Source organism: Hesperophylax consimilis, chromosome 13 (assembly GCF_061612785.1).
Source record: "Hesperophylax consimilis isolate HC1 chromosome 13, BYU_Hcon_1.0, whole genome shotgun sequence".
Lineage (NCBI taxonomy): Eukaryota > Metazoa > Arthropoda > Insecta > Trichoptera > Limnephilidae > Hesperophylax > Hesperophylax consimilis.
This window is the reverse complement of record NC_142848.1, coordinates 24,957,874-24,984,426: the sequence shown is the minus strand read 5'-3', so window position 1 is coordinate 24,984,426 and position 26,553 is coordinate 24,957,874. Positions and strand designations below refer to the sequence as shown.

General features: G+C 32.2%; 2 protein-coding genes across 3 annotated transcripts in view; one reads left to right on the top strand and one right to left on the bottom strand.

The window, feature by feature from the left end:
- Positions 1-26,553, top strand: part of LOC149418660 (uncharacterized) — a 241,522-nt gene that overhangs the window by 171,373 nt on the left and 43,596 nt on the right. The gene's annotated exons all lie outside the window — the stretch shown is intronic.
- Positions 1-26,553, bottom strand: part of LOC149418662 (carbohydrate sulfotransferase 11-like) — a 190,196-nt gene that overhangs the window by 145,028 nt on the left and 18,615 nt on the right. For both annotated transcript variants that reach the window (XM_089638905.1, XM_089638906.1), the window contains exon 2: positions 16,882-18,040. In XM_089638905.1, coding sequence (XP_089495031.1) covers positions 16,882-17,133 — 252 coding nt within the window. In that variant the 5' untranslated portion in view covers positions 17,134-18,040. The remainder of the gene's footprint in view (positions 1-16,881; positions 18,041-26,553) is intronic.

Sequence of the window (26,553 nt, the reverse complement as noted above, 5' to 3'; positions counted from 1 at the left end):
CTTTTCAACAATAAATCTTGGGTTTTCCGAGCCCCAGATGCGACAATTTTGCTTGTTGACGAAGCCACCGAGGTGGAAATGGGCTTCATCACTCAAGATGATTTACATTTGATTCACTCAAGTGAATTTCAATAATTTCAATGCGTTGTTGAAGCGTGTATCGTTCCATTTTTATTAATGGCGGAGTTTCTACTTGTCAAATGTCAAAAAAATGACAGCTTCAAAAATAACATCTACCGAAATAGCGGGCTATTCAAAATAACACCTCTTATTGGAAAACCCATATAAAAAGATATTATGAATAAAATAAATAATTAAGCATGCGCACAGATTATGATAACTCATTATTTACATTTACTTAAAGTGCTGAAATTATTTGGCTCTAAATGTTTCAAAATTTAAAACGAAAATATTAGCGACTCTATTAATTCATTGCCAAGTCTATGAATTCATCTGTAGACAGAATTGAACACAAAAATACTGTTGTGAAATAATTTATTCCATCGAGTATGCTTCGGGAGTATGTGTAATAACAACAAATTAATAGCTAAATTGAATTTAAAATTATGTGCAATAAAATAAAATAAAATATTTTTCGTCGTTCAGATAATTTAGATAAATTGAGTTCAATTTGTAAGCAATGAGAGTTACAATGATGAGACCAAATCAATTGATTATATTCTACCTGACTTCTTACCAAAGATGTTTATAATAATTTTATGGTGTTAAGGTTATCAAAATCTTTTGCGATTCTGATAGTAAATCGAAGCATTTTAATCCTTTACTGGTGTTGGTTGTTATATAATTGAAGAAGCGTAATTTGGAGTCAAAGATAACACCAAGTTTCCTTTATAACAATCTATAACATGTTAAAAAACGTATAACGTACGTTTAGTATAAAAAATACACATACAATTAAAAAATAAATTATACGAAAATTATACATGTCAATTTTACGTGTCAACGCGACAACAGCTGACCCTGCCATGGGTAAAAAGTGACAGTGTTGCCATCGTAGGGCGATTTTTTTCCACTTTGGCTAACTGCTAACAAAATAAAAATCATATTACGTGCTAAGTTTTGCCACCAGGTAAATAAGGCATTATTATTTATGCAAGTAAACACATAAATAAGTACTTCTCTATTTATGTAACACTTTTACTGTAAACTGGTTAGCCTTCCAAAAATGGGTTGTCAACTCTTAAGGGACCATCAATTTTATAACCTTTCAAACGTGACGTCCTCTCCACACTTTACGCGCATTTTCCCGTGTTCATATTTTTACTATGTTTTAAAAGAATTTTCCCCCGTGTTTAAAGTGCGCAGTAAAACTGTTCAGACCCCTATAAAACAGCTAAAAAAGAATTTTACACAATTTCACGAAGGAATTCTTGGTCTGCCAGGATCCAGATATTAGGTCCGTACACAGAACAGAAAATCTCTAGAAGTGTTATCTATAAAATTGATTGCAACACCTTTGGACTTCTACTCGCCAGACAGCAATGCAATTGATTATCAGTTGAAGAAAGAATTTCGATATTTTAAAATGTACTATTAATTTCACCAGAAGTAAGGTAGAATTTAGAACTTCTGTCACACGGACACGCTCACAACACACTTCTATCGGTATATCTCTTCTCTGATTTCACATATTAGTGTCACTGGGTCGCAGTCTATTGTTAGTGCCGGCCTAGCTCAATCAAAACCGCCTGCTTAAAAGGCCAAGACACCGAAACACCAACAGCCAAGATGGCCGTCGGTCTAACTTTTTGGTTCCGTCTCATGTCAGAGGTTGGCTATCAGCAGGGCAATCTAAAGATGGCGAGCAGGGCAAACATATTTTAATGAAATTCGAAAAATATCAACCCGAAAAAACAACTATTTTCAATGTTCGGTCTAGTTACGCCATCTGTTGGGTCGCTTTATAGCCAATTTCAAAGATTAAAAAAATGTATTTTTGGTTTGAATAAGGATTAAACTTTCCTCCCAGGGAGTTGCTCTTAAAACTGCTGTAAAATCTTGAAATGTTTTTAAAACTTTAAAACAATAAATCATTACAGAATGCATTATAATCGACAGTGAGTCTACCTACTGAGTTTCAGCTCGATCGGATGTCGGAAAGTGGGTTTATTTCCACTTCCATGATTCCATTACATTCATTCATTCATTCAATTAAGAATACAATATCGAAATTAAAATAAATGTATGTAAAAATATGCTTATACCGCTAAGGGCGCTGCTACTGTGTTAGCCTTACATATAGGCGGCATTGACAAAATTGACAAAATTCAATCAGTGTTTAATGCAGCAGCACGGCTCATAACCGGGGTTTCAAAATATTCGCACATTTCAGAACACCTTCGTAACCTTCACTGGCTCAAGTGCCCTGAAAGAATCCAGTACAAAGTGTGCTGGATGGTGTTTAAATCCATCAATGAAATGGCCCCACCCTACATCTCTGAACTATGCGTCTAGGAAAACACTGGTCTGAGGCAGTCAACTCTTAGATCAGCAACATCATCAGCTGTAGGCAGACTGATAGAACCTAAGCGCAAGCCAAATACTAAGTTTGGTGATCGCGCTTTCGGAGTATCTGGGCCGAAGGCTTGGAATAAACTTCCTCCGGAACTAAGATCCATAACAAGTCCAACAGAATTCAGGTCTAAACTAAAAACTTACCTTTTTAAGCTGTCGTACCCTTAAATCAAATATACCAATCCTAAGAGAAAGTCCAGTTATATTCAATTTTCCAATTATGTCCAATCCTGTATCTAAATTTCGCTAATAAACAATTATATAATTTTAATTAAGTGTTAATCTCAAGTGACCTACCAGGTAAGTATTGTACTGAATATTATCTCTATAAATAGTTAAGTAATAACATAGATCACTGTAGAGATGTATTATAAGTTTGTACAGCGCCCTTGAGGTGATTTTGCACAAAAACGGCGCTATACAAGTCATCCAATTATTATTATTATTGGCTCGTACTGGCTACTGACTCACTAGGTAGGTATTGATGCCAAAAAGGTGGAGTGGACATTAAATTATACCTTCACCGTACAGCAGGTGTTTTTTACTTATTTATGTGATGACCACTGAATCCCTACTGCCCGGGGCCAGTGGAAGAAGTAATGGTTAGTTTAAAGGAAATATAACTTGGCTAATGGATTTGGGGAGAGGGAAGAAGACAGTATAGAGAAGAGTTTTGTACACTTTTGCTAATAAACTTCAAAAAAAGGAACATCAACTTGTTCTGAAAAGTCGGCGAAATCTGAAAAAAATTATCACAGGCGTGCGCTGTTGCTATACGCCGTCGAAAACTTAGAGTTTCATAGGTTCGAAACAAAGCGTCTCTTTATCGCCCTGGTGAAAAGCAACTAATCAGAATCTAAACTTCTTTCTTGTACTTATCATGTAGAATCACCTACCGAAGTACTTACTTTACAGAACATTTTAACTTATTTTAATAACAACTTAAAACACGATAATCATTAAAAAAACAATTTATTCTTGCAAAATAGGTAATATTCCGTACAAATTTAGTGTTACCAAATATCATAGTTGCAGCTGATTCCCAAGGTTTGCACACGTTTTATCGAGGAATTTTAGCTGTCTTTAGTGACTAGTCCCCTTACTTATGAACGCAGTGTTTATACAGGGTTTTCCAATAAGAGGTGTTATTTTGATATTCAATCGTAAAATATCAATGGTTTCGTTGCTTGTGTGGCACGTAGCGCCGTCTTGTTCAAAGTAAACGTTGTCCAGATCAATACCATCTAATTCCGGCCATAAAAATCATGAATCATCTCTCGATAGCGCAATCCATTCACCGTAACTGTTGCTCCATCCTCATTTTCGAAAAAGTAAGGTCCAATGACTCCGCCGGACCATAAACCGCACCAAACAGTCACACGTTGAAGATAGAGAGGCTTTTCAACAATAACTCTTGGGTTTTCCGAGCCCCAGATGTGACAATTTTGCTTGTTGACGAAGCCACCGAGGTGGAAATGGGCCTCATCACTCAAGATGATTTGCATTTGATTCACTCAAGTGAATTTTAATAATTTCAATGCGTTGTTGAAGCGTGAATCGTTCCATTTTTTTTTTTTTTTTTTTTTTTTTTTCTTAAAAAAACCGTTTTTACATTAAAAAAAACATACTCTGCACATCTCACTAGGGCATTCATGTATCAAGATGTGCAGCTTTACAATAATATCATTAAAAAAATACCTATATGTAAACTTAAAATAATAACAACATAAAATTTAAACATTTATTTATTAATGGCGTAGTTTAGTTAACATTTGTCATATGAGAACGGGTCGTTTCTACGACTCGTTTTTCGGTTTTCCTGCCTGTGTTTCCTCCCTCCTACTACACGAGCATCTTCAAGACCAATCTCTACTCCTTCCTCTTCTCAAAAAGACCCTCCACACATCATCCCCAAAGATGACATAGGCCCTGAAGGAAATAATCTTCCTCCGGGCCTCCTGTGTGGATTTAATGTCAAAAATATATGATTGTGGATGTTCAAGCATAAATTTTTTTTTTTCGATCGTTTTATAAATAATTTAATTTGCCACATTATACAATAAAATCATAACCGAAAATGGGTTCTTAAGTAGGAGATTTTGAACTTTAAAGCAGTTTTCATAGGCCTTTACATTATTTTTTTCTGGGCTTATAAAAAGACTTATCTAAAAAATACTCGATTATTTCAAAGGCCAAGATGCATTCTATTCGCAGTATTTAATTAAAGCATCTGAAATATTTCTAGGCGACCAAATTTGCAAACCAAAAACACATGATTTTGCATTACTACGTATGGCATCGCCTTTTCAAAATTCTTAAATTATTTTTTCTCACCCAAACAAACAACCGCGATAAAAAAAACAAACCTCTGCCAAAAAATAAACAGGTTAAAAACAATTTGCCACAGTTAAAAACAGCCGTCAGTTTGAACGAGCGTGACGCTTGAGTCTGATCTTTTTAAAATACACATAGAATTACCTACTAGTACATACTTTATGTTATTTTATACTAATATCTACACATTTTCATGACCTGAAAAGACATGTCAAATCACGCATTATACAGATAACGAAAAATAAGTGATTTTCTTCTCACTCCCTGTTTTCGCGACATAACTTTGAATTATTATGTGACAGTTTCTCTTATACCTACTATTTTATTTTTGAAAACTGATTTTTTTTACGTTTGTGTTGTATTAAATGTTATGTTGAGCATTATATCTAACGTTTCACAACTTGCCCATTATGATATAATTACAGAACTTGAATAGGATTTTCACAGAACTTGAATATTCAATTTGTTATTATTAGTATTATAAGTATTCAAATTCTGTAAAACTCTAAATTTACGCAACATTAACGGCGGTTGTTCCCAATCCTACTTATTAACTGTTGAGCCGTATATTTGGCTCAACACTGCTCAAACGCACAACTTCGCTCTTTCAAACGAAAAGGTGACGACTAAGCGATTAACCAATTTAAGGAACCCAAACTACTGGATTAAACTTGCCTCAGTAAATGACTAGTTATAAAAAATGTCGTCAGAGTGAAAAATTTTCGCGACACCAAGACGCGGTGGCATAAATTCAAGGTAATAGTTTATTTTTAACATATTACATACGTTTGTTTTAAAAAAATATCAGTTTATTTATTACAGTGTTTTAAAAAATATATGCATTAATAATGAATACAATAATTAATTCGTCAATATTAATTTAACATTGAAAGTTTTTACTTTGATGTCATTTTATTGTCTATGAAAGAGGGCGGGGCCACTTAAGATAATCAACGGTAAAAATGTTTGGAAACAGGCGAATCGAACGTTACTGAACAAATCACTCGACTGATCGGAGCCTGAGATTGAGCGTTCGAAATCTTGGGAACAACGGTCGTAATAGTACTCGGGTACTTCCCTTCGATCTTCCAATATCTAAAGCATTACAAGTATCGCCAATATTGGAGGTAATATAGTCCCACTACCTCTCCGCACGGACAAAACTTAGTTATATTAAATATTTATAATATTAAGAAAAATTATTCATAATCTGGTTAAAAACGGGATTACAGGCATTTTTGAATGCATGTTAATTCATCTTTCATAAATTCATGAATGAATTTATCAATGATGAATTAACAGGTTATATTATCAGGAAAAATACAAGTGCGTGAACACGTGTTCCGATATATTAGTAATGTACTAAAACATCAACAAGAAACGGCTTGCAATCGCGTTTTTAACCGGATTTCAATAAATCAGCTGTATTCATTTTTCTCTGTGCGGTCTCTGGAAAACAACAACACAATAAAAATTATATTTAAATCCTCTTTTATTTTAATGCTAGATATTTTAATATGGGAGAAGCCTCTCCTATCCTTATCCTATATTCCTCTTTCTCTCCCCTCTACCTTCTTATAATTTTTAAGGCAAAATAAAACTCCTACTATCTCTTATTAACTTGAGCATGAAAAATATTCGATTTCATTAATACAGACATAAATTACAAATCTTTGTTTTATAAAAAGAATACGAGAAATGCAATGTGGGCGTGTTTCGCTATCCAAAAGTCTGACTATTTTTTGCTTAAATTTCCAATGCAGAAATTCGTTGCACCATTAATACGAAATTTTTATTTCGATCAAAAGGAATGGCGATATACAGGGTGTCCGTGGGTAAAGTACACAAACTTCAGGAAGTCTTCTACATGATAGTAGAAGTAAAAAATAAAACTATTTTTCCATACAAAAAATTACTACCGGAAAACTTTGGAATTTCGAAAAAGTTTACTTATAATATCATCAGAAAGTTTGTGCACTTTGTCCCCGGAAACCTTGTATGCAAGAACAATAATATTACAAAGTCGTGGCTACAGTAAGATTCTTGTAAAGATGCACTGAATTTCAATAACTTCGTTTTTAATTTTTTAGCGATGCGTATACAATTTTTTGGTTGATTGTTTAAAATTAAGGCAGTTTTTGCTTTTGTTACATAATTTTGTGAATAAATAAATAAATGGTAAAGTCTGTAACATATATACTGCAATGATTATTATTATAGGAATCTTAAAAAAATACACGGATATTTAGAGATATTACAAACACGAAAATTTAACTGCAATAAATGAATAATGGCAGATTTCTTTCAAAATGACAAAAAAGCATTGATGCATTATATTTAGATGAGACATGGAACGAAAAAAAGTTCCACTTTTTTACCTCCAACTGACCTCCAAAGCTCACGAGGCTCTAACAAAAACTACCGAAACCGGTCTACACGCACCGAAATGATAAATACGCAATCGCGCCTTTAATTTTAAACCTCTATGCGTGGAAGGCACTTCTAGCTTGTATTATCTATTCAGTGTATTTATTTATTATCACAAAAATACCACGATGACAGAAAATAAATACAACCTTATTTTCTTGCTTAAGTCAAGAAACCTATCATTTCCTAACGTTGTATCATTACTGTGATCACTTTACATTAATTCCTCTCTATCGATGATTGATGCCGCTTCTACTGCGATTGCTTCCCTTTCCTCTTTTTCTTCTAGACTTGCTGGCACCGGGCCAGAGCCGCAGTGAACTCAAACACTCCTCTTATTGTTGTTAACCATGTTACATAGAACAAGTAAAATACCCACTGGAGTAGTAAGACCTCGATCAATACTACGACACTTTAAATAACTCTATTTGATAGAAATCGCCTTTTAGCTAGTGACTTTTCAAGTATTTTTCATGGTAATTGTCGAAGTCGTATCTACAAAGTTAGGTCAAACTTTTTGGCTAGGTTCAGGATATTATTCGGATAAAAAAAGTTCAGATCATAATTTAGGAGATTGTAGAAGTGATTTATTTACCGGCTTTGTAATGAGTATAGAATGTGCCAGGATTTTCTTAAATTGAAAAAAGTATTCGCCGATGAAAAAGCAAGTTTCGCGTTTTCTCCGTTAAATATCTATTAGTCCGCCCCGAATATGTTTCTTCCTTTCTCTCGTGTGCTTTATTTAAATAAATGATGCCCCGGTGCTTGCCTACGGCCCTACAGTGCCTACGGGCTGGAGATTTTTTGTTCCGTTTTATGTAACGTTGCCCAGGGATACATTGGCAAGCGCCTTGAATCCAATTCACTCTTCGTCGGAGGTGTTGCGTAGCAAGGTTTGCAAATGTAAAAAACAAGAGAGAAGTAGAACTATTATACTGAATTATGCACGGTTCTCAAAATTGGTGAATCTACAAATTTGAAGTCGATTTTGTGTTATAACTTTTTTGATTTGAGCTCTCGTTTTTGAGTATTTTTTTTTTCTTTCCTTTATTCGTAAAATATATTTGTACACAGTTTTTTTACATTATTTTCGACTACCACACTAGACACATGTCCGTATTCCGAAGTTCGAAAGTCGAAACGTAAACCTGCTACCAGAAGCTTTTTACGAAGCTTTTATGGCTTCAACTTTCTATTATTCTATTTATTTTACCATTTTATTCTATTTTATTTAAAATTTATTCTATTTTCTTTTCTTTGTTTTTCTGTTCTATCTTTTCGTTTATGATTACATATTTTTTTGTATCTCTATATGGAATGTGCGGGACTGCACTAACCTCCCCACATACCGGAATAACTTTTTATTATTTTTATTATTTATTACTCTTTAGTTAGCCGAAAAAAACCCCAATGAAATCAAATCTAAATGATCCACACTTCATTATTAATTCACATTTTATGGTAATATTTTCTTTATTCGTATTCACAAAGCTAAATATTAAGGTATTTGTACAAAATCTTTTTTTAAATTTCTTTCTACTACCAATTACTGTCCATCTATTCGTTGCTTACCTAGAAAACCTTGTTATAAGCAATAATTAGTCGCCTGAAATAACCATACAAATTGAAAATATCTCCCGAGTAAAAATAAATGCCGCCGACGGGAATTGAACCCGCACCTTCTGATGTCCGGTTAGGTGCTCTGACTACTGAGCTACGTAGGCTTGTTTCCAACACGCCAAATAATTCAATATGTACTAGTACTTCAATCAACAATTACTGCTTATTATATTTTTTCACCTGTGAACAACCAACTTTATTTTATTTTTTTACGGCATTTATTTTTACTCGGGATATATTTTCAATTATAATTATAATAATTTGTTATCCTTTGTGCTATGCATGAAAAACCTTGTCTTATAAACATTAGTTAGAACACCTTGATTTAAGCAATAACATTCTGGAACAGTGAGCTCTGAGCATCGAACGATTCGTACACCATTTCTGACCAGAATTAAATTTTTAGTTTAACGCAAGTATTTTCAGTTCATATTGCTTTTCTACCATGTCCAATGTCAATTTAACTGTCAAATGGACGCATATGTTTGTTCCAATGCCTTTCAAATTGTTCAATAAGAAACACAATTTCGAAAATAGAGTGTTGAAACTCGGGTGAAGTCGAGTAATTCTCTATGTTTAACCCTCCACGATTTACATATTAATCGTTGGTATGAACATGCAAGTTTGAGATTTATCTCTTACCTGACTCTAATAATACATACACATTTCCTGGAACAGATCATACTAATAAGTTGTATCCCGTTCGCCCTGCTTTGCCAATATATTATTATGTTATCAGGTCCGCGCTCGGCCTAATGAATACATAAATATTTATTTATTTGTGTACGCCCAAATGTGTTTTTACATGTTACAGCGATACACTTGCAAATAATTTGCTCATACAAAGGGAAATGAGCGTTTAACACGTACTTGATTTTATGCCAATGCCCATATGAACATGAACAGTATGAACATGAACGGTATGAACATGAACAGTATGAACATAAACTGTATGAACATGAACGGTATGAACATGAACGGTATGAACATAAACGGTATGAACATGAACAGTATGAACATGAACTGTATGAACATGAACGGTATGAACATGAACAATATGAACATAAACTGTATGAACATGAACGGTATGAAAATTAATAGTACGAACATGAACGGTATGAACATGAACTGTATGAACATAAACAATATGAACATGAACAGTATGAACATGAACGGTATGAAAATTAATAGTATTAACATAAACAATGTGAACATGAACTGTATGAACATGAATGGTATGAACACGAACAGTGTGAACTTGAACAGTGTGAACATTAAAGGTGAAATAATGTTTTAGGACGGTAGTAAATCGTCAAAAATGGCATCATCTTCACATAAAAGGATCTGCCATTTGCTTTTGCCGTCAACAAATCATCAAAAATAGACCGAATTCCAAATATGGATAAGTAATATACTTCACAATCTCAATAAAAAGATTATATAAACCCTTTTTTATCAACATTTTAGAATAAAAATAAATAAATACGCAAAATTTTCACTTGATATATTGTTTAATTTATTCTTTTAACAATGACAGAAAACAGATGTCAAATAATTTCCGCCATCTTAAACTGTACGAAAATCGGAAAAAAATAGAAAACGTAATTTTTTCATCCCGTTTTTTTTACCTCGTTTTCCATATGGGTCATCTTTTTACATGGGAAACGATATGAAAACTAGTTGATAACAATTATCGTGTAAAACACCAATAAGAATGAGTAATGAAAAAGTACTTTGTTAACATTAAAGCATCTACATTCCGTGCAGTTAAATATCGGTATCAACCTCTGTGTATGCATTTGCGACTGCAATCTAGGTACAAGCGAGTATCTACATGACTCAGCCATAGTATTATTGTTTTATTTAACCTTTCCGTTGCCAACAGGGATATGTACCTAATAACTACTATTCTCCGTTTATAATTCTAAAGTTTTGGTAATTTTTATATTTCTACAAAACCTTTAAATATATAATCTTCCATTAAAAATAAATTCAAGTGGGTAAAAGATTAAAACAGATTTTTTTTTAAAATATGAAGCTAAATTTTTAAAAAATTTCAAAAAAAAATATGTAAAAAATTTAATTAAATTTAATTTTAAATTAAATATCCCACTAGAATACTCACAATATCATTTCTTATTAAATACTCTAATAATACACACATTGGAAGACAGACGTAAAATAAACGACTTAACTTTTTTATTCAAAATTCAAAATTCGACTGTTTCGAACTTCTGCAACTCATAAACTTACGAACACCTACAATAACAACACGACAAAATACGCTATTCCACTGCAACACACATAAGCGCAATTACATTGCGAACTCCCCAATACAACGGTTTCACACTATGGGAAACCAATACTTTTTTTTATTTTTTATTATTTATTGAGTTAGTTTATACAATAATAGTCTCTTTTTTATAGAAATCCAATTTAGCTGTTCTCTCATTTGATCTATGCTTGCGTATTTTCCTTTTCCTAGTATACATCTCATAGCTCTATTCTGTATAACATCTAGCTTGTTCAAGTTTCCTTCATTGGCCAAATACAACATAGTAGAGCAATAATCTAAATGTGGAGCAACTATAGTTTTATAAATCAGCTCTGTAGTGTTTCCATTTAGTTTATTTCTTAATCTTCTAAGAAAATTGACTTTTTTAGATACCTTCTTTAGCACATATTCAAAATTTGCTGCGAAAGTTAGTTTTGAATCTAGTATCACACCCAGGTACTTAATTTCATTTACTTTTTCAATTTTTTCGTCAATTTTTTCGTATACTTAGGTGATGTCGATATATTTAATATTAACTTTGCGAATTTTGTGGATTCATGTGAATTCACGTAAAAGATTTATTTCATCACTATTCCTAAATGGAAGTTGTATTTTTGTAAACCAGTCAAATCGCTGTATTTTTTAATTTATATTTTTGCTCTTTTTATTTTTGTTTCTTGCGTATATTATTTTTTAATGTAATTTTATTTTTATTTATTTCTTTCTCATGTTTCAAAATTGTCCGTCATGAAAATTGTACCACCTCCATGTAAAAGCCCTCTGGGCGTTAAATAATTACATTAATTAATAAATAAAACCATACCACAGTTGTTTCTGTGATTACGCCACAGCGACTGCCTCACGGGTGATGTGCGCCATCGCACTCTCTCGCGCTATTATTATAGCCGTACGTCGCCGCATTCATAAATCAGTACAACCCCAGCCGTTGGCCAGAGGCTGCGTTAGGAAGAGGTTTTTTTTAAAAATAAAATTGACAGTATTATGTTAATTATTTCACGAAAGCACAATAATGTGTAATAACCCCTAAATCCTCTGACATTTTGCAATGTAGGTACTTCTCATATAAGAACTGTCAAAATGCAGATGAAAATATTTTAACTGTACATTCGATTTTAGATAAATTCGTTGTTTTTGAACTTATTTAACAATAAAATACTGTTCTTGAAAGCAGATGAAAGACTTTCAGATTATAATATTACAAATCGACGTATGTAATTAAAATATTAAAAATTTGAACGCAAACAAAGAAAAAGTTTTTAAAGTCGCTTACCAAAGGTTTTAATAACGTGAACTGTAATTACTTTTTACAAGAAACTAAAAAAATATATAATTAGATAAAGATATTACAAACGTTATTATCACTTCACGTTTTCGTTTAGTATCAAAAAAATTGTAAATCATAACAAATTTTCTTTCATAGAATTATTTTTAATTTTTCTTGAGAGTTAACTGTAATTTTTAAATGTAAACTGAAAGCGCAGAGTTCTCTCTTTCTAACAACGTTTAAATTATATTTATCACAGTAATACAAAATGAGATAGCATAACTTTTATGAGACCGTGTCGGGCTGGGATATGTATCTCCCAAAAAGACTATGGTTGTTTATTGTCTGTGAAGAATATCTCCCAAAATTTCCAAGGGGGGTTAAATGTGTACGCTAAGTATAAAAATACATAAAAATTATAAAATGTGTAGGTTAACAGAGTCACCCTTTATAGCAACCCTACTTTTATTTTGCATTTTGACACGTTTGGATCGAGTAGTTCTCGTTGGTATATGAAAGGCAAAAAAGGGTTAAAGATTTCATCAAAAGTTGTAAGAGGTCGTTTCTTGGAGATCTGCCAGATTGATTTTGGGTTTCTTTTTCTTATTTGTTCCAAATGGCCAGTAGTTTATCATTGATTTGATTCTGGAGCGGCCCCGGTCCATTTGGCGTATTGACAGTCGATGAAATCCATTAGATTGGTTTGGTTCGGTAATAAATGGCCACATAACAAATGAATTAATCATGCAGCTTAATCGAGTATCAGATACGAGTATCACGCTCCAATCATCCATTCATTCAACAAACTAAACTCGGTGTTTGGTACAAAGGCAATTGTACCATAAATTAACTTACCCGTGTTAATATGACTTCGAATTCTTTCAAAACGGAATTTGCTGTTTTACGCCGAAACCGAATTTTATTTTTATTTAATTTTAACGACAGATACGTCCCGGTTGACATTTTTCAGGGCACTATTACGAAGGTCAGGTTATTTTACGTTGTTAAATACATTTTCTATAACAATTTAAAATGTGCCATTTTTGATCTGCCGCTAAAACGAAATGTTAGGTTTTGTTTGTGAATAAGGCGTTGTTGATATCACATCGGCCAGCGTCGGCGACAGTAGGTACCTGTCTTACCAGCCAGCGTTGTTAGTAGCCAGTTAGAACAGTTCAGGAATGTGCGGTTTTAGATAGTTTTTAAAATCAATAACAAATTATGCATGAACATATTAAAATTACACATATTTTGTACGATTATCGAAATCAGAATTATCTTCTGCAAATTGTTTGTGGAAAACTATACTCCACCGATTTACGCGTCAAAATGTGTGTGGTTTATCGGCGATGACTTGATCTTGCGAACTTGCCCCGCTTCCCTCAACCGCAACCAGAGTTGAGTTAAACACAGAAGCATTGCTTGCAAAAAGCATGTTTTGTAATTGTTATTCTTCGTCAGAAAATAAAATTACAAAGAAAGTAAAAAAAAAAAACATTTAACCTTTCAGCCTTGTTCGCTTTTGGGAACAACTCATATAATATGGTCTCACAGAAATCATTCTGTCTTCCTTACTGTTGTATTTAAAAATACGATCTAAACGGTGTTAGAAAGAGAAAATACCACGCTTTATATGCAAACCTAAAAGTTAACCCTAAAAATTAAAATGTGCTCCTTTATGAAACCATAGGTACCGACCGTGATTTGAAAACACTTTTGTCTAGTAAAATAAGTGTGTATTTTTTATATTTTCACTATCAGTAATTTTTGTCATAAAAAACGTTAAGTGAACTTTAAATTTTTTAATTTACAAAAATATATTTTTCGAATATTAAAATATGGGAGCGTATTTCACCTTTCAAAAATATTTTTTTTTTCGGATACGGTCAGAAACATTTTATTTATTTGCATTTTATTGCATAGCGGAAATACTCCGTCCATCTGACAGAATGTAGCTGATGCCTGAAGAGTTAAAAATAATAATAATAAACATATCCACAGTAAAACTTTGCGATTCGATGTATTAAAAAAATAATAAAAAAACATATCTACAGTAAAACTATCCGAATCAATGTATTAAAAAAATAGTAATAAAAAACATATCTACAGTAAAACTATCCGAATCAATGTATTAAAAAAAAAATAAAAAACATATCTGCAGTAAAACTATCCGAATCAATGTATTAAAAAATGATAATAAAAAACATCTCCACAGTAAAACTATTCTAATAAATGTATTAAAAAAATATAATAAAAAAAACATATCTACAGTGAAATTATCCGAATCAATTTGTTAAAAAAAATAATAATAAAAAAACATATCTACAGTAAAACTATCCGAATTAATGTATTAAAAAAAACCTTTGAAAATCGATGATCGTATAGGTTCCTACACTTGACATCCCTTTCTCGCTAATAAAGAATAACAGGTAGGCGTAAGCACGACAAAATGTTGTTTCTCATTTATGTTTGGAAAGGACATCACTTTGGAAGTGTATAATGCATGACGTGCACCAATACACACAATTCTAAATTTGGGTTGTTTGAGTCAACTTTGATTGCACCACCTATACATTCAATAATATACTTGGTAGTTTTAATGAATGATACCATTTTTCTGCTGATAAGCTGTTATTAATTTGCGATAAGTAATAAAATAAGTCAAGTTTATTATAACATTATGTATATCTGTTAGAGGTGGGTCCTATGAGTTCTTTTCGTTACTGGGTACAATGAGTACAGGTAAAAAAAAATACCTGGTAAAAATTTCAAAAATACCCATCAAAAATACCTATCAAAAATACCTGGTAAAAGTACCTATTAAAAATATTTAGTCCCGGTATAAAATACTTGTGAGTATTTTGGAACCAGGTATTTTGGAGATTTATCACAAGTACAAAGTACGGCATGAAAATATCCGGTACTTTTACTGGGTACGATAAATACGCCTCACCTCTAATATCTGAGCATATGAGTATACATATAGCTCTTGAACTAATATATGGGAATAATATACAACAGTACAAGACGTAAAAATATCGAATTCAGTATCTAGCAATTCATCCCTGTAGACATGTATGCAATTTGCAAATAAGCGCAAGATTAAAACATGACGTTGATCATTACAAAAATTCAAATAAATACAATTTGTTTTGAAAGAACACCACGGCGGGTTTGAAGATACCCAACAGTTCAACGGTTCAAACGGTTCAGGGTTCAGTCGCCAGGTTATCGCACGATCCCAACATTGAAATCTCGGTCATGGCAGTAATCACCTTTTGCTTGTGCTTTTTATAAAATGCACGATTTTATAGTCAATACTTCTTCAATGTTTAGTAAAACCAGAACGATACATCAAATGATCATGATGATAATAATGTAATATTTTCCTTTTAATTACGCTCATCCATTTTTTACGCCATTTTGAAATAACTGATGTACGTAATATTTTTGAATTTTTTATCCGGAACACAATCGAAGATTCGATGAATTATCATCGTCCCGAACTTCGAAAAACCTACGCAAACTTAGATATTAAAAGACACTTAGATATAAAACTGAGAACTTTTGGGGTAGAGGAATATTCATAAAAGTTTCTTGACTCAATGTATACTGTTCTGCACGGAGAAAAATGGGTATTGCTGATTCAATTTAAAATCTCTGAAAATCATTAGTAATCTGGTTCAAAACGGGATTGCAGGTTGTTTCCTGATAAACTATTAGTAAATTCACATTATATCGGAACACGTGTTCATGCACCTTGTTGATAATATACAATGACTAAATGCGGAAATATTAGGATTTTTATGAAAAAATGTTCGGTATATCAATTATCACTATCAATTCATTAGTTAAGGGCCTGCAATCCTGTTTTTAAAGAGATTCTTAATTAATTAGCAATATTCGATATTAGCCATTTTTCTCCGTATGAACAGTAGACCTTGTGTCCAAAAAAGTGTGTTTTCAATTTTATCTTACTTCAAATCAACACCAACATTTCTTCTGAAATATTTGTAAGTAGGTACTTAAATACCTACCTACTTAAATTCTGTTTTCGTAATAACCTTCTTGATTTTTACAAAATGATGTCTTTGTAAAGTGTGCCGTATTACCGGATAATGAGTTTATATGTTTTTTTACAGTACATATTATATAATCTACTCTATCTATACGATCTACTGGTATTCCCCGGTTTTAGGTAACTACTTATATTCATATAAATAATTTTTATCGTGCCTATCGGCGACTGCGGTGCACGACAGTTTAAAACGGCTACCATCTTAAAACCGGAACCGGAACGTAACAAACAAATTTACAGACAAATTAATTTACAAATGGACGAGTTGAAAAATTGAAAAATACAATTAAAATGAGTACAGAAGATCAAAGAGCAATAAATTTTTACCTGATGTGCTGAGAGATTCCTCAGAGAATGTCCTCTCCTCGGGTCAGTTGCTAGTAGCAACAGAAGCAGGGGAAGAGCCGCAAGCGGGGCTGCAAGGGCCAAGCAGCGCTTGGGGGCCACGCAGCTCCTTCTCGGTCTCCGGGGCTGTCCCCCGGCCGGTCTGATCACCAACCTCCGGTGCCCCATTATCCCCGATAACTTTTTCCTTATGGGGCCCTGTCTTAGAGATTCCAGACGCAAACTGGAACTCATAATTGATTCAAATTGAAACACTTCACTTTGTTTCTTGTTTAACGTTTTAACACTATTTTTTAAATTTATGTCCCATTCAAATCCATTTCTGTTTCATCAAAGTTCAACGAATTCTTAATATTATTACTACAATTATTGTTATTGGATAGTTTTTCTACTGCAATAGTCTTCCATAAATAGAAAAAAGTTTTTGGGATTCTACTTTGTACGTCTTTTAAGGTATTATGTATTTGATTTCGTATACGGAGCTTTGAACAAATTGCATTTTAGTTAAGTTTAGCATGTGAGAAAATTTTTTTCACTTTATCTTAGCGATCAATTGTACAGTTTTTTTTTAAATATCTCGGATTCCAAAACAGTTCAGTGAGTCTTATTTTATCATTTATTGCACTCTTTTAATTGCTCTCTGGTTTCTTTACAATTCAATCTCTTCAGTGTTTATCTTCTTATGCCTTTAGCAATTACTACCTTCTTCTTTTTTATACAAAATATCACTTTGACTATCACTTTTCTATAATCTTCTTTCCTAATACTGTCTCTTTGCGTAGTGTTCCGATCGATTGATGGTTTTCTATATCAATTGCTGTAATTCCTCTGCAATCGCAACCTCGCCTTTCTCGTCAACTGTGTTATAGTTGACCCAAGCGTCTAAGCAACTAATCTACACAGGAATCGCCCTGGTGAACATAGGCAGGTAAGTGGAATTGATTAGACTGTATGCGCTACTCGGAACAATTATATTATTATGGCTCGGACTTTTTTCCTTCAATCTTACGCTATCAAAATGGAAGACTTTGCGGGACTAAGCTTTACTAGTTAGCTAGATTATTTATTTTTTTGATAATGCGATTATGGAAAATGTTAGGCCTCTGGATTGATACAATTTATCGGTAGGAAAAACCCAAACCTGAAAAAAAAATTAAAAGTCAAATTACGTAATGTTTGGAAGTTATTAACGTGATGTTTTGTGATGGGATATCATTAAATTAATAAAACACTGATACTTTATGCAGATAATTACATCACTTTTGTTTAAATTATGTCATGTTATGATGTCTTTGTGAAACTAAAGTGATGTACATAAATTGCAGTGTTTCCTTGACATGATGTAATGTTAATTTCAGTAAATAAACTGAACAAAGATTTATAGGGTAAAAAGTAAAGTGATGTACATAAATTGCAGTGTTTCATTGATTTGATAATATGTTAATTTCAGTAAATAACCTAATCAAAGATTTATAGGCTAAAAAGTAAAGTGATGTACATAAATTGCAGTGTTTTGTCGATATGATACAAAGTTAATTTCAGTAAATAAACTGAACAAAGATTTATAGGCTAAAAAGCAAAGTAATGTACATAAATTGCAGTGTTTCATTGATTTGATAACATGTTAATTTCAGTAAATAAACTAATCAAAGATTTATAGGCTAAAAAGTAAAGTGATGTACATAAATTGCAGTGTTTCATTGATATGATAAAATGTTAATTTCAGTAAATAAACTAATCAAAGATTTATAGGCTAAACAGTAAAGTGATTTACATAAATTGCAGTGTTGCATTGATATAATAAAATGTTAATTTCAGTAAATAAACTAACCAAAGATTTATAGGCTAAAAAGTAAAGTGATGTACATAAATTGCAGTGTTTCATTGATTTGATAATATGTTAATTTCAGTAAATAAACTAATCAAAGGTTTATAGTCTAAAAAGTAAAGTGATGTACATAAATTGCAGTGTTTCATTGATATGATAAAATGTTAATTTCAGTAAATAAACTAATCAAAGATTTATAGGCTAAACAGTAAAGTGATTTACATAAATTGCAGTGTTGCATTGATATAAAAAATGTTAATTTCAGTAAATAAACTAAACAAAGATTTACAGGCTAAAAAGTAACGTGATGTACATAAATTGCAGTGTTTTATTGACGCGATACAAAGTTAATTTCAGTAAATAAACTAAATAAAGATTTATAAATCATAAATATGCACCTCCTGTATACGTAAGTTTTAACATCAGGAATAGGTTTTAGTTATTTTTTGTTAGTTACTAGTTATAAATTCATCTAGACGTTTTTAGATATATGGGTTAGAGAAACGACACTTAAAATGTACATAAATGATTATTATTTTTATATTTCTTTTATTATATATCTGCTTTTATATAACGTATTATGATCCTATCAATCATCAATGTCATAAACTTGTTTTGCACAAGAAATATTTGTATCTAGATCATTGGCACAAATACAAAGACGCGTTATGTTCATATTATTCTAACACAAAATATGGCACGTTCATTTCTACATTTAAATCGAATAACGAAACGCACGAGAAAAGGATATCTACAACGAATTTGTGTGAATAATGAAATGGCCACAAATAACATCATACATAGCTAAATGAACGGAACGCATTAGAAAGAGATAGCGATTGAAAGTAAATGTGTACGGGTAAAACGACGATACATGAATGCCCCTCGTTTCTCTCACCTCCTCGAGACACCAGTTGCGATCTCAAAGCGGCCCACTGACGGGCGAGCGTGTTCGCGACGAGCAGTATGAACAAAAATTAATATATCATTTAAATTTTTGGTGAAAAAATATTTACCAATAATAATTGGATAAAATCTTTTTTTAACGGGTTGAAATATTAATGGTTTGAATTAGAGGTGCCATATTTTTAAATGCACCTATTTGAATTTTGATTTTGTTTTCATAAATGAATGAATAGATGAATGAATGAAATGGAATTTTGGAAGTGGAAATTAACCCACTTCCCGACATTCGATCGAGTTGAAACTCGGCAGATAGATTCGTTGTCGATGACAATGCATTATATTTTTTTGGGTTTTAACATATACATATTTTAAAAGTTCACAGCAGTTTAAGAGCCAGTTCATGGGGAGGAAGGTTCAATCCACGTCAAATAGACAAAAAAAAAAATTCTTTGAAATTGGCTATTAGCCAGCCAAAAGATGGCGCAACAGGCACTCGTGCACACAAACGTGCGCAAACATGCATTTTTATAAAATTGGATGACGTTATATGTGATAAATAAAAATGTATAGCAGTCAATACATCTGATTAAAATTAAAATTTCATTGAACTTTAATGATTTTACACACTACGCAAGAATACAATTTCAAATCACGCACCAATAATAAGCAATGAAGGGATTTATATTGTCAATTTGTATAAGGCCTCTTGGTCCTCGGGGAGGTCATTAAAATGAATTATTTGTTCAAGAAAGAATGTCGATATTTGATAACGGAGATTGGATATGGATTGATACACGAACCATTATTAGTATGAAGCGACGTGTAACATCCTTCATCCTATACAACTGCAAATCGCTTCTACGTATATCAGCACCCCTCCTTTGTTCATTTGATTAGCCACTGACATAGACCGTGCAGTTTGGTCGTACATTGCTAGGCGATAGGCCATATTATCTCTCCCTTTGTTTCTTTTATCTTTGCCTACAACACATCTCCATCGGTTTATCTCCAGTGGGTACACTTGTACAGCGTTCTCCTACCGATTACGTTTACCTTCTACAGTCTAACCTTGATATTATACAGAGAATAATACACGGTATCTGGAAACAAGTGGTAAACTGGTGAATCTACACCAAATTTTCCAAAATCAAAATCACCGAGTCAGTTTTGTGGTATATCTTTTTTTGATTTAAGCTTTCGTTTTCGAGTAAATCGAGTCTGGACTAGAAAAAATTCCAAATTTGAAAAAATCGTTCGCTACGGGATTTATATCAGCTGTTGAAATAATTAAAAGCTGTCTTTTAAAATGTGTTGGAACTTTTGATTACTTTTCTGCGGTTTTTGTTGATTCCTTACCGTTACCGAGCCGACGGGACGACGGGCGTAGATTCACTAGTCTCCCGCTTGAACTACGAGTTTCTAGACACCGTGTACAGTGTAACGGTAGGTTCGACAAATAGACAGTAATTATTACATCCGTAATTCTTCGTGTAAACCTCGCAGCGACGCGACGCGCTATTTGTTTAAATATCTTGCGTGATAACGACTCATTCCGATTGTTCTAGATATCTAGAACGAGCAAATTCTCCTTTACGACGATGGGGTATTTTCTTAATCTATGGATACCGTTAAAATAATGTGGATAATTTTAAGTTAATTCTGACCGTCGTTTTAAATATGTGTAATTTTAATATATATTTTTATAATTATTACTCTCATCCATTTTTTACGCGATTTTGAAAAAAAACTGATGTAACTATGAAAAAACACGGCGGGTCTAAATACAGGGTTTTCCATTAAGAGGTGTTATTTTGATATTCAATCGTAAAAGATGAATGGTTTCGTTGCTTGTGTGGCACGTAGCGTTGTCTTGTTGACAGTAAACGTTGTCCAGATCAATACCATCCAATTCCGGCCATAAAAAAATCATTAATCATCTCTCGATAGCGCAATCCATTCACCGTAACTGTTGCTCCTGCCTCATTTTCGAAAAAGTAAAGACAAATGACTCCGCTGGACCATAAACCGCACCAAACAGTCACACGTTGAGGATAGAGAGGCTTTTCAACAATAACTCTTGGGTTTTCCGAGTCCCAGATGCGACAATTTTGCTTGTTGACGAAGCCACCGAGGTGGAAATGGACCTCATCACTCAAGATGATTTGCATTTGATTCACTCAAGTGAATTTTAATCATTTCAATGCGTTGTTGAAGCGTGTATCGTTCCATTTTTATTAATGGCGTAGTTTCTATTTGTCAAATGTCAAAAAATGACAGCTTCAAAAGTAACATCTACCGAAATAGCGGGCTATTCAAAATAACACCTCTTATTGGAAAACCCCGTATTTCCAACAGTTCAACGGTTCAAATGGTTCAGGGTTCAGTCGCCCGGTTATCGCACGATCCCAACATTGAAATCTCGGTCATAGCAATAATCACCGTTTTCTTGTGCTTTTTCTAACTTAAGTGCACGATTTTAACGCTTAAGTGCACGATTTTATCGTTAATACTTCTTCAATGTTTAGTAAAACCAGAATGATACATCAAATAATTCTGATGATAACAATGTAATATATTCCTTTTAATTACGCTCATCCATTTTACGCGTTTTTGATAAAAATGTTGTACGTAATATTTTTTAATAGTTTATCCGAAACAATCGAAAATTCGATGAATTTGAAAAAAAAGTGCATAAAGTACTGGTTGTTTCACAGAATTTGAACAATGCATCAAATTTTAAAGTTTATTTGAAGTTCTATGACAGTTCCATTTAAGTGCTATTATTATTTCAGCTCTGTGAAGCAACTGGCCTGTAAAGATATAATAACAAAACTTGAATGGGTTTTCACAGAACTTGAAAATGAAAGTTGAAATTTGATGAATTATTCAAATTCTGTGAATCAACCCGCCCTATTAAAATATATTATCTTCGTCCCAAACTTCGAAAACCTGCACAAACGCACGTAGTTATAAATGGATTATTATCATAATTTTTTTAATGATAAACCAATGTTTATAAGACAAGGTTTTTTTATGCATAGCACAAAGGATAACAATTTATTGTAAGCAATAATTAGTCGCTTGAAATATCCATACAAATTGTTATCCACTGAGAACTTTAAGGTGTACTAGTACTTCAATCAACAATTACTGCTCATCATATTTTTTTACCTGTAAACAACCAACTTTATTTTGTAGGAAAGGCTTTGTAAATGCTAAATTTCTCACTAGATGGCGTCGAGACATATTATATCTACATTTGTTGGTGAAATAATTTGACTTGTCAAATATTATAATATTTTTTTTAAATGAAAAACTAATGTTTATTAGACAAGGTTTTTTATGCATAGCACAAAGGATGACAAATTATTATAAGCAATAATTAGTCGCTTGAAATATCCATACAAATTGTTATCCACTGAGAACTTTAAGGTAGGGGAATATTCACAAAATTTCCTTGACTGAATGTATACTAGTAGTTCTGCACGGAAAAAATGAGCATTGCCAATTTAATAATTCATATGTAAGTTAGATTAGGTTAGGTTGATCGATGTTTCACGACGTGTACGACTTTGGGTACAGTTAATATCTTTGCATGGCCCCAAATGTGACATAAAACGGAAAAATAAGTTACACTTTTATACGTCCAATTAGTCCGATTTGACCTCCAACGCTCTAACGCCGAATGACCAGAAACTACAAAGTCCGGTCTACGCGCACCGATTATCGCGTTCAACACGTTTCGACGAAATAGTGCCTCTAAAGCCCCGTATTCATGGTAAACATTAGTTTAGCAACATTGTTGATGAGCGGAGAGAATGTTGCTTGAATGTTTACGCTCGTCGGGCGAGAGCTTGTCAACATGCCGTTATCAACTCCGCAACACGCAGTGTTGCTAGCAACATGTTGACAGCAACCCCGCAACACGTTGATTCAACTTTGTTGCTAAACTAATGTTTACCATTAATACGGGGCTTAATTGTAGGTTACAACAACATGCCTCTACGCATGTCCCTCGGTTATAAGTAACAAACTAGGTGCATAACTTTGCACTCAACTCAACTCACCAACTTATAAAGTTTGCCGACCGCTGGGACGAAGTTATGTCTACTTCGTGATTGTTAAATAATGTTGTTATTATTAATCGTGTGTAACTCCCATTTATTTACACGTGGCCAGCAATGGGGCGCTTAACACACACGCATTTTTCTAAAAACGGATGACATTATTTATAGTAAATAAAAATTTACAGCAGTTAATACACGAAATAAATGTCGATACTATCCAATTAGAGTTTGGCTTTGTGCTGGCGTTGTTGACTACAGTCCCCGGGGATGAAGGTTCAATCCTCAATCAAACCAAAAGGGATTTATTTCTTTTTTAACTTTTATAATACATTTTTCACGCATTTTTCTAAAATTGAATGACATTATATTATATAATGAATACAAATTTACATCATTTAATATACGAAATAAATGTCGGTACTACCCAATTAGAATTTGGATTAGGTGCTGGCCTTGTTGACTCCAGACCGTGGGGAGGAAGGTTCAATCCTCAGACAAAACCTTAAGGGATTTTTAATTTTTAAGTTTTTCAATACATTTTAAAAGTTCACAACAGTTAAGAGCCAGTCCCTGAGGAGGAAGGTCGAATCCTCAGTCAAACCAATTAAAAAAAAAAATTTAAAAAAAATTGTAATAAAAACAGATGTATTATAGTAAAAAAATTATTGTTTTTACGGGTCGATTTTTACACATACAAATTTGGGTTCTCCTTGGTGGATCATACAACGACTTGGCTTCAAGCCATCGATATTTAAAAGTTACTTAAAACAAGATCTCATTTTGCTTTGCTATTTTGCAACATACAATGTATGTTGGCTTAAGTTCCATTTATTATCATTTACTCTGTAAAGGGCTCTTTATTATGTAAGTAATTCAAATTTATGTATTCATTTACTCTATTAATTTAAAAGACCTGATGGGCAAAAGCCCAATAATAATACATATTTTACAAGATTTACTGCATAATACATGACAACAGGAGGTTTTTTATATTTATTTTTAAAACAACAAAAAATAAATCATATAAAATTTAAATAATTCATACTGCATATAATTTTACATTAAATGTACACAATATATATTAAATGTACATATTATACATTAAATGTACATAATATACATTAAATCTGCATATTATACATTAAATGTATAATATGCAGATAATACACAATATGTATTAAATGTACATAATATACATGAAATGTACATAATATACTTAAAATGTACACAATATACATTAAATGTACATAATTTACTTTAAAATGTACATACTATATTATTTACATTAAATGTACATAATATACGTTCAATGTACATAATATACATTAAATGTACATAATATAAATTAAATGAACATAATGTACATTAAATTACATAATATGCATTAAATTACATAATATACATTAAATTACATAATATGCATTAAATGTACATAATATAAGAAAAGAGAAAAATAAATATACCATTTTTAAGAGTGCAATATTTTTGTTTTAAGCTTAAAGTTATATCACGTAAAAGATTAAAGGCGTTAATGATTCAAATAAATAAATTAGTCGTGATTTATAAAAAAATTTCATATCATTCGCTTATGCTTATTATATTGTAATAGTTTTTTTTAATATTTATATTAGCGCTCTTCTTTTAAAACCATCTTCAGTAACCTTTTTATTTTTTGAATGACTATAACGGAGCCTTGGAAATAGCTAACCTAATAATGTCCATCAATATCTAAGATAACTGTAATCAACCTCAGGTTAGCAAATGGGACAACTGTCAAAAATAATAATATTAAATGTCATTTGAGTGCGTGAAACATCGGCCCGTTTATCACGGTAATACATACTATTTATGATTTTTCCCGAGGTAACGGACTTCAATTTTGAATGGTAACTTGGAATTGCAGCGAGAGTTGATGTTCCTTTGCACATAGATGCATTCGATTGCATTCGATGCATTGTTTCCCATTTTTATCAGACTTTAGCAAAGAAAATTCAAGTCAAATTTATAAACGTCACTTTTGAAATAATACACTTTGGACAAATTGTACAATTCCTTATTTGAAATAAATGTTGCAAAACACACATGGTTTTAATTAAGTAGGTAGGTATTTAAATACCTATCTACAAATCTTTTGATTTCAGAGGATATTAAATAAGATAAAAAGAAACTCTAGTGAATTATTATGGCTCAAAAAAATCACATTCAGATAGATCAATAAACGCAATTATGAATATATAAAAGTTTTATTATATATTGTTATATATTTAAAAACGAATAAAACACCATCACATTAAAACACACCGTTTGGTTGGTACGACTGAATCTGCTGATTCTGACATCACAACCAGTCTACGTGTGTAATATATCTATGGTCTACAATGCCCACATTTAAAGCGATAAAAAATTGTTTTTTTTTTCGTTGTTGTTTCAGTGTTGATGGATTGAAACATTATTTAGGCACCTATAATAATTTATATTTTATAAAATTAATGATATTGGTAGGCATTGATATAGAATTGATCGATGGTGATAGGTGTATTATTTATAAAAGATATTTTTAGGTTAGTATCAAAATACAATAATATTTATATGGCCATCTGCTTAGATAATATTATAATTGTTGATTATGATAATTATAACATATTAATGGGCGCCCCATATTGAGATACATTCACCAATGGTACCATAGGAAAAAATCTAAAAACGAAAAGTTTAAACAATATACGTTTAATTTGTAGCGAAAATTTATCAGATCGCCTAAATTAAATTATTATACTTCCATATACTTGCGCTATACAAGTTATTCAATTATCATTTTTACCATGAAAATGTTGACGTAAGTGATAAATTCTG